Below are 18,511 nucleotides of genomic sequence, written 5' to 3'. Positions count from 1 at the left end.
CAATTTTATATAAGAATGCAACAACAGTCAACACCCTAATCACCAATCTGACCTAATAATCAACTTACAATATTGTTTGTAACCTAAGACTGCTTAACCAAGACTTCTATAACTTCAGCCGCTTTACCAAATTTGTTACATGCTTATGCCTTCCACTATGATTTCAATTGCTTCAAATTCTTGGTGTTAATATTCAACTGGAAAACACTTGCTGCTCAATCTACACCCTGATTTGTCTTTGTTTCCTCAAAGTACTTTGTAGCCCAATCGGGACTCAAGGAGTTAGGTCATGCTCTCTCCAAATTCCTTGCGGCTACAACTGGCCCACATTATAGGAGTGCTAGCTGGGAATGACGATAGCTCCTCACTCCTATTGAGGCGGTTGCTGCAGAGAAAACCATCACCAAACTTCGTTTCTTCAAAGTTGGAATGCCACAGCTTGACCGGACCCTCGCTTGACTGCCAAAACAGGACCAGCCCTACCTCAACTTTAGAAATATTCCTTGATTTGCCACACATAGTGTTGATTAGCTCAGTCCTTGAGGGTTTGAGGCCTAGAATTGCTCTACCAATAACATCATTGTCACTAGTACTCTCCTTTAGGGCTAGCCACAAGCCTTATTAAGGGTTGTTTTCCAACAACTTACCCTCCTTGTCCTTGTGATACGTCTATAATGATGATACAAAGTAACCCTAAAAAAGCCACAGAAAATACAGTGTGCCAATATCCCACAAAATTCTCCCTTGCTTGGCCAAAAACTAAATGTAAGAAGCCTTAGGAAAGTCTTCCAAACAGTTGAGAGAAAAAAAAGGATTGGCTAGGTTCGGATCATCACCACCAAAACCAATCAAGAGAGAGAGAAGGGATTTTAAAACCCTCAGGACCTCAACTCATAAATAAAAATATCAATCCACCATGATGAGAAAATGATTTTTCCTCTCTTATTTATAGATTCCTTATGGGGTCTCTTCTCCTTATTTTAATGTGAGGGCTTACAAGTTCCCCAACTTAGCCCCACTTTTGGCATCCTCCAAAAAATTTGCCCCAATTATCCCAATTTACCCAATGTTGCCCCAAAACATTGGCTAATGGGTTTCCCCCTTTATCATTGACTATAGCCTATGGGATTGAGCCTTGGATAGGCTACTTCATCCCCTCTTGGGCAATTAATTATTAGGAAACATTACAGATTTTACACCTTTTTTATGAGGAGATGGTCTTTTTTAGTGAGGAGTACCCTTTGACCCATCCTTAGCATATTTTGACGAAGATACTCATTTTTAGAGGATAGCATCACCCTTGAAAGCATGTTTACACACGTGGGTTAAAAAGAGGCTAATTGTATGTTTTATCATTGAGATAGCTACCTATCATACAAGTTTGGTTATGACCTAATTAACTTGTAATCACATATTTTATCTTTTTAAGGGTTTTAGCCAATATTAGGCCTAAATCAACTCAAATGTCCTCCTTATATATATAGAGGGAAGTGGATTTAGAAGGACCCACTGTCATACACACTCATTACTTACTTGAGAGAATGTGCATTAGGGCTCTTTTTCTCCGGACCTAATGGAGCATTGATGTAGCGAATTTGCAAGAACACAAGACAAGTTTCGAAGTGACTTCATTAGCAGAAAGTATATGTCGTTTGCTGCTTCATTTAGGCCCAACATTGAATGTTACAAATGCCATAACTATGGGCATATAACTCGCAATTACTGGTACAAGATGGAATATTCCATGAATGACAGCCCTAACATCTGGTACAAGAAGGTCTGGAAAAGAAAACAAAAGCTAGAAGATCAAGCGAATGGAAAAGTTTCTGCAGTAATGCTTTCAAGTTCTGTAAAAGAGAAAGTTCTTGATGAATCAACAAGCACATTATAAGATGTCAAGGTTAAGGATGATCCAGCAGAAGAGTCGGTTCATACATTATTTTGAAGAATCCAGCATGTTGACTCCCTATAAATGTTAAAAGGGGGGGGAGGCTATGTAGTAGCAATTGTACTTTTGAAGATCTATCGTTTTGACAAGTTGACAATTGGAAAGTCTTCATAACAACATTCAACATTATGGGTAGTTTCAGTGGAGTAGCAGTTTTGGCAAGAAAAGTTAAGGACAGAATCACAAAAGGACCCATGTCGTTGATCCAACTATGGCAAGCCATGAGATACATAACATTCAAAGAAAGTAAGCTAATCTAGTGCAAAAAGCATCGAAGGAAGATATTTGGTCAAGGGGAGAAGAAAAGTTAAAGGAAAACAAGTCTACAGTGATAGTCATCTCTTTCAAGTTGGCAGATAGGAAGAAAGGCATATCATTAGAAGAAGTCAAGGTAGTCATCGACTCATCAGCGTTGAGGGTAGATTTCAACTTGAGGAGTAGTAGGTTTGTAGAGAAGAATTACAGAAGGTCTCAGTTGTGGCAAGTAGTGAAAGGCATAAGCACGTCAAGGGGAGAAATTATATGTTACAGGAAAAGAAAAGCAAGCAGCTTCTCAGGAGAGTCTCCCTTTGCCATTGATGTCAACGGGGGAGAGAAATCAAGAAAAGAAGATTAGATGCATGATGTAAGGAGGAGTAGTGATCGCAAGGGGAGTATGTGTTGCCATCAATGACAAAGGGGGAGATTGTTGAAAGGTGTTGTCATTGATGCCAATGTTAGTAATTGAATGCTCTTAATATTTATCATCAACTGGAAGCTTCGTTGGTTGGAAAACCATTGATGCCCCACACTTCTTGAAGCATTTTGAGATGAAGATTAGGAATCTTGGGATCAGTACCATTGTCATTGGATTCTTCTTATCATGTTGATTCCAATGGTATATGGCACGCCTTGTAGCTCCTCACAGTTTGGAAGATATGCCCTTCAGAAGGTCTAAGCCCACCACTTGTGATCAATGTCCTCAAAGGGAGGTAATGTGGCAACTTTATATTGGCTAAGAAAAGAAGGTTGTCTTGATATTGTAGTCAAAAGAAAATTAATTTAAATTTATATGGTCCTTTTACTATGGTCCATATGAGAGTGAAAATTTAAAATTTAAAATATGCTCCAAGGCAAATCGGTTTAGGGGATCAAATATTCAAAAATTAAATTCGCATTTCCCTCCTTCATATATGTCAGCCTACTTAGGGGCCTCATCACTTACTATATATGCATGAAAAGTTCATCTCAATAGTCATCCATTGAATTGTTATCTTCTCTTTGAAATGCTGACCATTGGAACAAAAACGAATTATTTTTGTCTCACACTTATGTATTTTTGGACAAAGTTTTTTGTGGGACTTAAAGTGTTTTTGCAGGAGGGTTATTTGCATATCTGAAGGAGAATAGAAAATTGTCGCTAAGACATATCATAGTAAAATGGTTCAACGCCAAAGCTATAATAATGATGGTTGCTCGTTGAAATTTTTGCCTAAATGAGGGCCTTAAGTATCGAAGTTTGGAGATTCATTCGTTGGAAGTTATTTTCTCTAAATATGTTTTTGGATCTAGGGTTTTGTTGACTCGAACTTCGTGGATTACATTTTCTGGGCATTTCCTTTGATTTTTGAGGTTTGTATGGCATGAGGCGTCTCTTGATCTTCGCATGGCAAAGAAGACTTTGTATTTTCATATGGCCTCAAGACTTTGTATTTCCGTATGTCTACAAGATCGTAATTTTATATGGCTACAAGACTGTGATTTTCGTATGGCATATCATAATCTCTAAGGATCGATGGCACTATAACTTCAGTTGGTATGGCACTCTAGTTTAGAATGTATTGTGGCTTCGTCATGATTCATCATTCGTTGTGATTCAAAGTGCAATTGATTTTCGTGTGGTTCAAATATGCCCTCGTTGATCTAGTGACTTATGGTCGGGTTATGGGTATGCTCTCGCTGGTTTTGTTACATTTCGTTCTGCCTCTCGAATAGCTACATTAACAATAACCAATTTCTATGGTAAAACTCTATTGTGTAGTGAAGGAGGAGTCACAAACTATACAAGGTGGTGTAACTGGACACCAAACAATCTTCTGCAGAGACTAATTCCACTAATTTGCCGTTTGACGACACTGTGGCAAACATGTAACGCAGAGTTGTGTCACCGAATGGGACGAGGTTTGGCTCCCCAACTGATCAAAAAATCATAACACCGAGATGTGTGGAGTTGAATTGTATTGAAACAAAATTCGTGTAGATGAGTGGTAATGTCATGTAATGCTTGCAATGCTAAGACACATTGGGCGAATGCATGTTTTGGATGTCTATGTTGTATGTAAAAGATACGCGATCGAATTTTCATTCGAATGATTACTAATCAAAGCAACATTGCATTACACATTTGGTACACCATGTGTAGTGGGCCAGCAAAGACCCAAGTTTGACCCTCGACTTCATGCAAGTCTTTACCAATTTGTAGGATGTAGGTTGGAACTGAGTTTTTGTTGAACAATTAAGTCGATATATGGTTTGGTATGTTTTTTATATTTTTGTAGTCTATATTTGATCCGAATTGAAAATTGGAAGAAACACTAAGATCAGAATTCAAAGACACATCTTGTTACAGTGATTTTGTTTGGAATGATGATGATCATAAGGATCTAGTGATGTCTATGCCAAGAGGAGAGTGCCATTGAGCAGGTTATGTTATCAATGAATTTGCTAGAGCATTCATTGTACAAAGAGGGCCTTGATTTATGTGTTGATACTATTAAGGTTTGACAAAATTTGTTAGCATATGTGGGTAGTTGATAAATGCCAAAGTTTGCAGGGCTATATCACTGAATGAATGATGAAAATCTAATGTGACTTAAGCAAAGGCTAACTAAAATTTGTAGCAAAGGCTAACTAAAATTTGTGAATCTAGGATTTGATGTGCAAATTGGGCAGAGGCAGAATTGTTTATGAAGTTGATATTGACAACTAGTGTTTGATGTGCAGATCAGGCAGAGGCAAAATTGTTTATGACAGTTGATATTGACAACTAGGGTTTGATGTGCAGATTGGGCAGATGCAAAATTAGTTGATTGAGAGTGTATTACAAGTTCTTGCATTGTAGTTTCTTTTGTATTGATATCGAGCACAGGCGGATAAAATCTGAAAATTGTGAAACGTGGTCTGTTGGCTGATCACAGTGGCACGGTGGTGCTACGACATGTTGGAGCATGTGCAGGGCGTTGCAACGTCCATCCAGTAGCAGCTGGTAAACACGGGCGTCCTTCCATTAGCAATTGGCAAATAGGGTGTTCGAGCATCTGTCAGGTTGTAGCATGTAAACCAAGGGGTTGAAGTCTTCCTCAGTTGGAACTCAAAATATTGATGTACATTTTATTGAAGACAAAATATTAAGAAGCGTTCGATGGTTTTTCTCCCCGAAGGGTTTCCACCTAAACTCTGGTGTCTATTGTCTTGATTTTGTGCATTGTTGAGTGTTTTTAATGATTGTTTATGTTTAACTAATGCTAATAATGTTTAATGCTCTGAAAATTTAAAATACTAATTGAAGTAAGAAACATTGATTCACCCCCCTCTCAATATTTCCAACAATTGGTATCAGAGAAGGTTCCTTCAGTAGTAGCTCAACAACTGGAAGGAAGATCTATGGTCAATCAAGATGGGAAAGTCAAGGAAGCAAGTCACTAAGTGTTCAAAGAAGCCAAAGGTAGTTCCTGGTATTGAAATTCTTTTAGAACCTATTACACCTGACGAAGAGAAACAGGTTGGTCCATTTCCTTTAATCAATAAATCAAGTTTTGTATTTTGGAAAGCTAAAATGGAAACCTATTTGCAAGCTATTGGATACGATGTATGGGATTATTTTGTTTCTAGAAATACCTCTACTGATGAATCAAGAAAATACAATTCCAAAGCCATGAGTATCATCTTAAGTGACTTACCAGATTCTATAAAATCCAATGTAGGATAATGCTCATCTACCAAACATTTTTGGTAGAGAATTCAAAATCTTCATGTACGTAAAGATCATGTTGGTCAAGACAAAGATGATCATGATCATGCTTCAAGTCAAGAAGATTGTCATATGGAAGATTCTGACAATGAGGAAGAAGACGAAGAAGAGGAAGTAGACATGGAAAAGGTATTAATCAATGCTTTGAAAGAGTTGAAGAACATAGACGAAGAAAATCGCACACTCAAAGAAGAAGTTTCTCTCTTGAAACTCCAAGTGCAAGAAGCAGCAAAGAAAGAGAAAGACTTAGCAGCCAATTAAATGAATCTGGTAAGAGGTATGTAATTGAAGTTGGTCAAAAGCAAAAGGAACTTGATGCAGTTGTTACAGAAATAGATAGGCTCAAGGAGGAAAGTGAAAGGAAAAGGGAACAAATACAAGACCTCAACAAAGCAACTGAAAAGGTCACTCTTCTAAAATTGCAAGTAGAACAGGCAAAAGAAAGAAGGAAATTGTTGAAAGGCAAATTTGAAGAAGACCTTGCTCAAAAGCAAGGAGAACTTGACACTACCTTATCTGAAGTAGACAAGCTCAGGAAATGGCAAAAGGAGAGATTATTGGATGACGAAAGGAAAGATCATGTCCATGCTCGATTAAAGATGAAGGCAAAAGAAGCAGGTGAAGCTCTATCTGACAAAGGCACAAGCTCCAAGTTCCCATAGAGCAAGATCAGTGAGAAGACTGATAGCAAGATCTTAAAGAAGCCAAATCGAAATGAAGGACAAAAGATGGTCAAAGATGTTCAGCTCCAAGAAGCAATGTTGAATGATTCAAGGACAAGGATCAACGAAAGTTTGCACCACCTCCAAGAAAGAATGTCTGCAGAGGGTCATCAAGACAAGGCATCCCATCTAGGTACCCTAATTTGTTTAATGATCATTGTTTTTCATGTTCTAACTATGGGCACATGGCTAGGGATTGCAGAATGTTTGACAGGGATGATTATCAGGAACATTATCAAAACCCTAGAGGCAAGTTTGCAGGAATGCAAGGCAAGTTCCAAAATGACTTTACCAGCACAAAGTATATATCGTTTGCTCCATCATTCAAGCCCAACATCAAATGTTACAAATGCCATAACTATGGGCATATAACTCGCAATTGCAGGTACAAGATGGAATCTTCCATGAATAACAACCCTAACATCAAGTACAAGAAGGTTTGGATAAGAAAACAAAAGTTAGAAGATCAAGCGAATGGAAAAGTTTTTTCAGTCATGCTTTCAGGTTTTGTAAAAGCGAAAGGTCATGATGAATCAATAGGCACATTAGAAGATGTCAAGGTTCAAGATGATACAGCCAAAGGGTCGATTCATACATTATTCTGAAGAATACAGTATGTTGACTCCCTATAAATGTTGAAAAGGGGGAACCTATGTAGCAGCGATTATACTTTTGAAAATCTATCTTTTTGACAGGTTAACAGTTGGAAAAAATATTAAGAACGACATTCAACATTATGGGCAGTGTCAGTGGAGTAGCATTTTTGGCAAGGAAAGTTAGGGAAAAAATAGCAGAAGGACCCATGTTGTTGATCCAACTATGGCAACCAATAAGAAACATAACATTCAAAGAAAGTAAGCTAGTCTAGTGCAGGAAGCATCAAAGGAAGATATTTGGTCAGGGGGAGAAGAAGAGTTGAACGAAGACAGGTCCACAATGATTGTCATCTCTTTCAAGTTAAGAGACGGGAAGAAAAGCATATCACTAGAATAAGTCAAGGTAGTCATCAGCATTGAGGGCAGATTAGTCAACTTGAGGAGTAGCAAGTTTGCATAGCAGAATTACAAAAGGTCTCATTTGTGGCAAGTAGTGAAAGGCATAAGCACATCAAGGGGAGCAACGGTATGTTACAGGAAAAGAAAAGCAAGCAACTTCTCAGGAGAGTCACCCTTTGTCATTGATGTCAAAGTGGGAGGGAAATCGGGAAAAGAAGATTAGAGGCATGAAGTCAGGGGGAGTAGCGATCGCAGGGGGAGTACGTGTTTCCATAAATGACAAAGGGAGATATTATTGAATGGTGTTGTCATTGATGCCAACTTTACTAATTGAGCGCTCTTAATATTTTTCATAAATTGGAAGCTCCATTGGCCAAAGCCCCTAGAAAACCCCTAAAGCCACACAATTGTTGAAGCATTTTGGGACGAAGATCAAGAATTTTGGGCTTAGGACCATTGTCTTTAGATTCTTCTCATCATTTTGATTCCAATGGTATATGGCCCACCTCGTAGCTCCTCACCCTTTGCAAGATATGCCCTTTGGAAGGTCTTAGCCCACCCCTTGTGGTCAAAGTTCCCAAAGAGTGTTAATCTGGCAACTTTATATTGGCTAAGAAAAGAGGGTTGTCATGATATTGTTGTCAAAAGAAAATTAATTTAAATTTACAAGGTCCTTTTACTATGGTCCAAATGAGAGGGAAAATTTAAAATTTAAAATATGTTCCAAGGCAATTCGGTTGAGGGGGTCAAATATTCAAAAATTACATTTTGTATTTCTCTCCTTATGTATGTCGGCCCACTCAGGGGCCTCATCACTTACTATATATGCATGACGGATTCATCTCATTAGTCATCCATCAAATTGTTATCTTCTCTCTGAAATGTGGACCAATGGAACAGAATGAATTATTTTTCTCAGACTTTCGTATTTTTTGACAAAGGGGGCTTGAATCATTTTTGCAAGAAGGTTATTCGCATATCTAAAGGAATATAGGCACTTGTCGCTAAGACATATCATAGTAAAATGGTTCAAGACCAAGGCTATAATAATGATGGTTGTTCGTTGAAACCTTTTCCTAGATGAGGGCCTTAAGATGGTCGACCTTCATGCAGTGTTGGTCCTTATATATAGGACATACATTTGAGTCTCAGACATCCATTTAAACATTCAACTTTTATAGTAAATTTTGAGGAGACATCTAATGGACTGCTTCATAATACAAAATAGTTTATTCCAAATACCACAGTGCATTCAACGAGTGACAACAAATGCTTGGACATACCTTAAGGCTTGGTTGGTATAGAATTCATATGCCATCGATCTAAGCCACAGAGCTCGCATAGGACAATATTTGACTTAGCAAAGTTTGCAAAGGACCAAAGCAAACATACAGACTTCTTTAGTTGTCTCACTTTGATGGCATTTAATCTAGGCTTTCTTATCCTCCGGATTAACACGAGTGTACTGAATATTTGACCTGAACTGATTCTCTAGGGCTCCGCCTAAATATCAATCTTTAGGGTGCACTAATCTCAAGCAAATTAGGATCTCGGATCACTGATATTGGATGCCCAGATTGATCTTCTAGGTCTCAGTCAAATCATAAGCTTCGACTTTCCACAAGCTCCAAATCTTCCACAATAATACTCAGGTCTTAATGCAGTAATCTCAAGTCTGCAAGAATCTAGATTAACGCAAATTCTTTGGGCATAATTTGGATGCCATTAATCCTCGAGTGATAGTTTGGGAGACTCAAACTAGATCTATAATTTATGCAACGGAACCGCAGAGAGGAGCATCATGAAACTCAGCCTTAGTTATAGTAGGTTATTTCAGATATATTCTCAACCTTAAAAAAATATTTCTTCGCTACTCCTAAAGCTTGCCTCGACCCTCTTTCTACAGGACTAACATGATACGAAACTTAATCCATAGTAACATTTGATGACTTTCACAGAGAAGTGTTACAATGCTCTTACATAGGAATCAAAGGATGATGTTATTAATCTTTGCAGGTCATAGGAGGCTTATACAGTATTATTGATATGCAAGAAAATAGGCTCGCATTTATTATAGCCACAAAGGCTTTATGCAACCTTGGTATACTCCTGCGTAACTTTGGCCCTGAAAAAATACCCTTACATTAGAACATCAGACCTCTGTAATTTACCTTCCAGACATTGTTCATCCTTTGCTGGCATCTAAGGAAATTTAGTCTTGACTCTCCTATTCAAATATGTATCATGCCTTTCACCCTTCTTCTTCGTGCTCTTTAGTGTCCCCCCAGGTCTGATTCAATGTCGAATTTTTACTTAGGGCATAACAGAACAACACAATTACAATTTCAACAAATCATTATTAGCATTCATATAGCATTTAACAATATCATTATGCAGTTTAGACATTCTACTATCGAAAACATGAAAAGAGCAGTAAAATATAACCATGAAAACATAAGACAAGAGACACAAAAATTAGGCTCACAACCAAGGCAAAAGCCACAAAGGGAAAACCCAGAAAAGCTTTCCTTATGATAGAGAGAGAGTTCCAAATTCATTAATACAACAGAAATAACCATAACGGCATAATAGCCAAACTAGTAACCAATATCATGATCAACTGCCATGTCAAAACCCAAGTTCCTAATATTTTGGCCCTCCCAAGAATTTCAACCTCCTCTGGAAATCTCGGCCCTCCTATAATTTTATTGGATTAGAGATGCATGAGACAAAATTGATGTGTCCAAATGAAGAGAAATGATCTGCTTTATATAGCCTTCAAGTGGGGGTCGAATGGGTGCCTGTTAGGTGCCCAACTGACCTAAAACATTATGAAGTCGACTTTAAATAAATTTGGAGGCGAATTTTAAATTCTAAATTTCCCATTTCTTTTTCACGATGAAAATACCGACCATGGCTACCATATTTTTCAACATGGGTTATCGGTATGCTTTCGCTAGTTGTGTTACATTTCATTCTAACTCTCGAATAGCTACATTAACAAAAGCTAATTTCCATGGTAAAACTCTATTGTATAGCAGAGGAGGAGTCGCGAACTATACACGGTGATGTACTAGACATCAAACAATCCTTCACAGAGACTAATTCCATTGATTTGTTGTTTGACCATATCATGGCAAACATGTAAGCAAAGTTGTGTCACCGAACGAGACAAGGTTTGGTTGCCCAATTGATCAGCAAAATCATAATGTCGAGATGTGTTGAGTTTAATTGTATTGAAACACAATTCCTATCGATGAGTGGTGTTAAAATTGTCAACTAGGGCCAAATTCCACCTTGAGATGACTCATTTGATGGAGATGATGATTGCATTAAATTCCTCTTTTCGAGAGGACCAAAATTGATATAAAGATCCTCTCATTTGGACAAGCGAAAGTGTGATTTTGATTTTATGCCCACACATGTGCAAATAGTTTAGGTCGACCACATAATCATGTAGGCTCAAGAAGCCCAATGGATGTGTCTCCTCACCCACAATGAATTGTATATATAAAAGAAACTTCACACCTCATTTGGCATCATCATCACTCACACATTCTTCTCAGTCTTCTTGTAATTGGTTTGTACAACTATTGGGCAGCTTCTCTCTCTCACATGTGTGGCAAGGAGGACGATTTTTTTGGGCAGAATTGCAGACCAAAATTTCAGAGTTCTGTGACAGGTTTGACCAGCGTTGACTGAGGGCTTGTTGACCAAGTTTAACTGCATTTTTCGGGTCAAAAGTTCAATATTTTTAGGCCGCATTTTTGGGCACAGAAATCGAGGAATTCTGGAATGTTTGACTAGTGTTGACTTCAGGGTTGAATGCAGTTTGACTACAGAAAAATTACAGCAGTTTTCTCTCTCCTTTGACCGAGTTTGACCGAGTTGTTTTGGGCTGACTTTGACCTCCTGATCAGGCCGAGTTTGACTGAGGAAGACTGAGTTGCTTTGAGGATGATTTGTTGTTGTTTTGACCAGCGTTGACTTTCTGGTTAGGGTTGAAGTTTGACTGCAGTTGACTGCAGAAATTTACAAGGTTGTTTTGACTTTGAATTGGGCAAGTCAATTTGACTTTTGTACCCTCTCTCTCTCTGTTGAACTTTTGATATAATAATAAGAAGAATTGATCAAAGGGTTTTCCCCACATTGGGGTTTTTCCCTGGCATCCACCAAATCTGGTGTCCTCTTGTCTTGGCTTGTCTTCTGCATTTTGTTTTATGTTCTATCTGCTTTTACTGTCAATGTGATAATTGTGATTGCTATTGAAATTGGAAATTTCTATTGGGCTAAGGAACATTGAAGTAAATTGTGCTAAGCATAGAACATACCATTGCTAACTAAAATTAACAAGTGGTAATTTCACATAATGCTTGCAATGTTGAGATATGTTGGGTGAATGCATGTTTCGCTTGTCTATGTTGTATGGAAGAGACATGCGATCAAATTTTCATTCAGATGATTACTAATCCAAGCAACATTGCATTACACTTTTGGTACACTGTGTGTAGTGGGCTAGCAGAGACCCAAGTTTGACCCTCAACTTGATGCGAGTCTTTGCCAATTTGTAGAATACAGGTTGGAACTAAATTTTTGTCGAACAGTTAAGTTGATATACGGTTTAGTATGTTTTTATATTTTTGGAGTCTATATTTTATCTGAATTGAAAATTCGAAGAAACACTAAGATCAGAATTCAAAGACACATCTTGTTACAGTGATTTTCTTCGGAATGACAATGATAACAATGATCTAGTGATGTCTATGCCAGGAAGAGAGTGCCATTGTTATCAATGAAGTTGCTAGAGCATTTGTTGTACAAAGAGTGCCTTCATTTATGAGTTGATACAATTAAGCTTTGACAGAATTTATTAGGATATGTGGGTAGATGATAAATGCCAGAGTTTGCAGTGGTATATCACTGAATGGATGATGAAAAGCTAATGTGACTTAAGCAGAGGATAAATAAATTTTACGAAGCTACGGTTTGATGTGCAGGTTGGGTAGTGGCAGAATTGTTTATGACAGTTGATATTGACAGCTAGGGTTTGACGTGCAGATTGGGTAGAGGCAGAATTGTTTATAACATTTGATATTGACACTAGGGTTTGATGTGCAAATTGGGCAGACGCAGAATTGTTTATGACAATTGATATTCACAGCTAGGGTTTGATGCGCAGATTGACCAGAGGCAGAATTGATTGACAAAGAATGCATTATAAGTTCTTGTATTTCAGATTCTTTTGTATTGATATCAAGCACAGGGGAATCTAATCTGAAAATTGTGAAACATGGTCCACCGACTGATCAGGGTGGCAAGGTGGTGCAAGGCAAGAGAGTGGAGTCTCATTCAAGTCAGAGCCTGAGAACAATTTAGGGTCGCAGGGTGGTGCTACCACAGGTTGTTGCCTGTGCAAGCCATTGGAGCATCCATCCACTAGCAGCTAGTAAACAATGTGTTGGAGGATCCTTCAGGTCAAAGTTTGTAACTTGGGCATTGGAGCGTCCTTCGACTCCTTCCAGTAGCAGCTGGTAAACAGGGTATTGGAGAATCTGTCAGGCTGTGGCTTGTAAACCAAGGGGTTGGAGCTGAAAATATTGATGTACATTTTATTGAAGACAAAAAATTAAGTGTTCAGTGGTTTTTCTCCCGGAAGGGTTTCCACCTAAACTCTAGTGTCTATTGTCTTGATTTTGTGCATTATTGAATTGTGCTAATGATTTTTTATATTTAACTAATGCTAATAATGTTTAATGCTCTGAAAAGTTAAAAATACTAATTGAAGTAAGAAATACTAATTCACCCCCCTCTCAGTATTTCCAAGACAATTGATTGAAAATCACTAGGGTTTGGTGGGGAGAAGTTTTCTCTCTCATAACTCTTTCTAATATGTCTCCTTCCATAGACCTTTCCCTTTGATTCCATTAGCCTAGGATTGAGAAAAGGCATTCGTCCCTCGTTGTATCACTCTTTTATAAATTTCACAATCTTAAATTTTTATTTCTTTTGTTTTCTACAATAAATTAGGAGTAGGTTACAGCAAAATCTGCATTTAATGCCACAAATGACCGTAGAACTCATAGTCCTAGTGTTAGGCTTTACATATACAAATTTGAAAAAGCAAAATATCATTTTTAACTCAACTTTCGAAAAACTTTTGGTTGACATCTAAGCTTTCATAATTGTTTTATGCATTTTCACTCATTGAAAAATTCTTGCAACCCTTTCCTTATTTACTCATTCAATAGCCTTTGTTTACTTATTTTTTATCATCAGTTATAGGCTCTTTTATAATTGTTTTCATAAATTTTGCATGATGAAAATGGTAATGTTATAAAAAATTAATCTATAACAACAATTGATAATTTAAAGGTACCATGTGTTTGGGATTTGTGCCTCTCCAGGACTATTCAAACCCCTCTAGATTTTGCCATAGCTCCTTTGAACACGTAACTTTGGAATTATCCCTCACCTCAGCCAAAGTCCTACTATATTGAATATCATCTTTGGGTGTTTTATCTAGAAAATCCCTTGGAGGGTATTTATCCTAGGAATTCTCAGGTTATCTAATTCTAAAATCTGTTAGGGAAACCTCTCCTGTGGGGATAATATCTATCCGCAAAACAGCAAGGGAACAATTACTAAGGTGACAATGGTGGTTGATCCCATTTTTTCCCTTCATCTAAAGTGATTAATGAGCCTTTGCACTAGGGTGCTAGATTTTGTAGTAACAGACTTGATATGCTTTTGCCTTACGAAAACTCTAGAATCATATCTAAGCTTAAGATTGAATGATGTCCGCAGAGTTCAGGACTTCCTAACCTATTCAAATATTGGTTCAAACATTTTGTATTCATGGCCAACATAACACCTTAACGATGTGGTTTATATATGATTTATCACACTCTAGTTGCTAGTATAAAAATTTACTGTTTTGAGAACTTAACATTTGACACGATTTGACAATGAATGCTTTAAGCATCACAATCGCAAATTGCTACTCAAAAATATAGATATCACGGATAACGGTGTTCAAAACATAAAGAGTGACAATCACCATATACATAGGAATGAATGGTATCCTCTGAGTAAATTTTGTGTTTGGGTCACAAATCTGGTTGGTAATTCTTTCTTTTTTAGACACAGTGATGAGATCTAGTTCATAAATAGTTGGAAACATGTTGTAATAAATGCGACTTAACGATTAATGCACCACCACTATTATTACCACCTAGATTAGCAGCCTTGGCAAGGCCCAATGAAGGTGCCAAACGTTAAGTACACCAAAGATAAACTGACTATCACCTTAGCTCACTCTCCTCTCACTTTTGGCCAACTGCTAGACTACTGAGTTGACCTACCCTTGACCCAGCGCTTTAACCGAGGATTGTCCACAGATTGTTGACCATAAGAGGGTCGCACGTGCAAACTACTAACCACATATTTGACACAAATTGACCAATCATAGGCCACACATGCAGGTTTGACCACTGGACTATTGATCGCAGGCCGCAAGGCTAACTGTGAGGCCAAACTTTGACCACAGGGTTGAATTTGACCACATACTACAATTTGACCAACGTTGACATTTAACTATTTTTACTGGTTTCACCAGTATTGACTTGTTGGCGATTGGCCAAGATTAGCTGGTGTTTTTTATTTGGATTATAGGCACAAATGTCTACACAAAATTGTTGATTTTGCAAACCTTGATGAAGAATAATTTCTCCTAAAGAAAAGTTGTTGGGTTTTCTCCCAAGGTTGGGTTTCCCAGGGTAAAATTAGTTCTCTATTGTGCATGGTTGTCCTTCTATGATCTTTATGTTTTCTGTTACATTCACTACAGATATTTTCTTAAGTGTAATTGCTCAATGATATCAATGACATAAGAATATTGTCTGAAAAGCATTAGGAAGTAATTACCTGGTAGAAAATTGTATTCTATTGTGCATCTTGTAGAAAGTTCAATAGTTTGCTATCTATTAATGGTGTGATCTTAAACTGCAAGGTAATCCATGGGTTTGATGCATCACTCCTTTAATGATAGTATTAGCAAATGGTTATTGGTGGATGTCATATCTTGAAATAATCATTGATTATGTGTAGACATGATAAAAGAATTATTTCTTCCATTCCTTTTCAAGTAACTCATGATTTGTTCAACGATTGGATACATGAACCAATGTTGCAGGAAGCGCCCCCCCCCCCCCCCCCCCGGATCCTAGGCCCGAAGCGCGCCCCGTACGGAAGCGCTCAGGAAGCGCCCCCGGAAGCGCGATTCCGAAAATGGCGAAGCGCGCTTCGGCCTTTTTAATGCGCTTCCTGGAAATTAGGAAGCACCGGCCCCGAAGCACGCTTCGGATGGCGCTTCGGCCTCCGAAGCGCAGCGCTTCGGGCCAGGAAGCGTGCGCTTCACGCAGCGCTTCGGAGCGCTTCCTCCAAAACCGCGCGCCCAAGGGAAAAAAACATCATTTTTTTAATTTTTTTTTAAAGTTAACTTAAGTTAGCATTGAGGGGGTGGGTTAGGGTGAGGTTAGAGTGAGGTTAATGTGAGGAATGAAAAGAATAAAGCCCCCATTCATTCCTCATTTTCTCACTTTGAGTTTATGAGAGTTGGAGAAGAGAAGAGAGGAGAGGAGAAGAGAAGAGAGGAAAAGAGAGGAGAAGAGAGGAGAGCTTGGAGGAGTGAAGAAGGAAGAGCAAGGAGAAGGAGGAGGAGCTTGGAGGACTTCATCTACAAGAGCTAAAGAGGTAAGTTCAAACCCCAAACTCCCTTATTTTTTGTGACAATTTTTTTGTATTTTTCTCCTCCCTCTCCTATTCTTTCCCATTGTTTCTACTTGCTCCTTTATTTACAGGTTGTCCACCACCTATATCCATATTCCAAGATGGTGTTCTTTTGGCTTCTATGTATCATTCCACTCTTGGTTTTAATGATGGCAAGGGTGAGGAATAGAAGGGAAGAAACAGAAGAGGACATTGGTGATGGTCCTAATCAGTGTTGCACACATCGCGATCGGGATTTAATCGGCGCCGGGAAAAAAGCGGAAAAAATCGTTAAAATCGGGAAAAAATCGGAAAAAAGCGGGAAAAAATCGTTTGGCACAAAAATATTCATTTTTTTTTCAATTTTTTTCAATTTTTTTAATATCTAAACCATCTACAACATAAAATAAATACATTGACACATAAATATGATAAAAAAACTAATATATAAGATGTTTAATATCATTTCTAGCGCTAAAATCACACATAACATTGAATCATGTCCTGAATAGTAAGTCCTGAGTCCCAAGTCCAACTCAGCCTCAAAATATCAACAAAAAATATGATAATGTATCTCATCATGTCATAATGTCATATACAATAAAATGAAAGTCTAATCCTATTGATTTCCTCTGCCCCTCTTGCGAGAAAATGGCACAACTTTCTCTTTCCCTCTAGATGTAGAAGCTGGTGCCTGTGGTGGTGGAAATGGCAGTGGAGTCTGACGTGCTCTAGAAGCTGAAGAACTAGTAGTAGCAGCTACAGGAGGCTGAGGTGGACGGAGACCACGTCCTCTACTGGTGGTAGTGGTAGCCCGGGTAGCCCGGGTAGGCGGTGTCACCTCCTCCTCCTGCTCCTCCAACTCCTCCTCCTCCTGCTCCTGCTCCTGCTCCTGCTCCTGCTCCTCCTCCCCCTCCTCCTCCCCCTCATCCTGCACTAACCAATCCTCAGTGGGATCCATGAGAGGCCTCTCGGTCTCAACCCTCCATTCAGCAGTGGTGTCAATCCCATCCAATGAGATGGCTTCCGTATCAGGTGTCTTCTCTAGTTGTTTCACCCACAATCGAAGATTGTAGTAGACATAGACCATGTCATTAAGTCTATGGGACTCCAACCTGTACAAAGTTCATGAAATAATAAATTAATAATTAATATTATAAAAAAAATATTGTTTAAAACTTTAATGAATTCAAAAATTTATTTGGAAATTTGCAATATTTTAAATGTTTAAGTGTTAACCTATTGCGCTTCTTGTTGTGTATTTTTTCAAATACACTCCAATTGCGCTCACATCCCGAGGAGCTGCATGTTTGGCTGAGGATGCGCACGGCAAGATTTTGCAAAAGGGGTACTCTGCCACCATACATCTTCCACCATGCGTCTACAACAAAATTACAAAGAAAATTTTAAATAAACATAAGAAAAAAATGGAATTTGAAGAAACAATGAAATTTGAAACAAAGTTACAAAGTACATACTACAAACTAAAAAATACCTGGCATTTTAACCGTCCTATCAATGACAGCCATCTCAAAGCCAAATGTGCCAGCTGACAACTTACATTGCTCAATTTGTCTAGAGACCTCCATACGTTCTTCTGAAGTTCTCACCATCTTCTGGACACAGGTTAATAATCCTTCCACGACCTCAACATCAAAATTAAACCCACATGCATAAGAAAATGCAGGGTTCAGGAAAAGGCCAGCAGCATGAATGGGACGATGGAGTGTGTTGTTCCATCGCTCATCAATGACGTTCCATAGAAGGAGTTGTCTCTGGAACCCATCATCTCCCTTGTCATCATAGTAGGACCGAATGGCTTCTTTGGCCCTATCCATGGCTTCATACAAATAGCCCATTGCGGGCTTCTCACCATCAACCAACCGAAGAACCTTTACCAAAGGTTCTGTAACAGCGCACACCTCCTGCACTCCCGCCCAGAAGTCCTCCTGGTATGAAACTAGTCTGCAGACGGCCTCTCCTTCTGGTTTGCGGCTCATTGACGAAGCACGCCACTCCTCTGAAAGAAACATTCTCTTCAAATCCCACATAGAATTCAAGAGGGATTGAA

The 18,511-nt window shown here is 38.5% G+C and overlaps 2 protein-coding genes across 5 annotated transcripts in view; both read right to left on the bottom strand.

Annotated features, from left to right (window-relative positions):
* The window catches only part of LOC149262587 (uncharacterized), a 331,558-nt gene that overhangs the window by 61,221 nt on the left and 251,826 nt on the right, over nucleotides 1-18,511 (bottom strand). The window lies entirely within an intron of this gene.
* LOC149262589 (uncharacterized) lies at nucleotides 16,851-17,927 on the bottom strand. The gene is made up of 2 exons (XM_089385674.1): nucleotides 17,680-17,927; nucleotides 16,851-17,555 (listed from the first exon to the last, which is right to left on the bottom strand). The coding sequence occupies exons 1-2, from the start codon at nucleotides 17,805-17,807 to the stop codon at nucleotides 17,060-17,062; spliced, it is 624 nt and encodes a 207-aa protein (XP_089241800.1). The 5' UTR covers nucleotides 17,808-17,927; the 3' UTR covers nucleotides 16,851-17,059.

The sequence above is a fragment of the Pinus tabuliformis genome, chromosome 6 (genome assembly GCF_031772625.1).
Source record: "Pinus tabuliformis cultivar Carrire ecotype Pingquan chromosome 6, CPIR1, whole genome shotgun sequence".
Taxonomy (NCBI): domain Eukaryota; kingdom Viridiplantae; phylum Streptophyta; class Pinopsida; order Pinales; family Pinaceae; genus Pinus; species Pinus tabuliformis.
The sequence above is the reverse complement of the archived record's forward strand: the minus strand, read 5'-3'. Positions and strand labels throughout refer to the sequence as shown.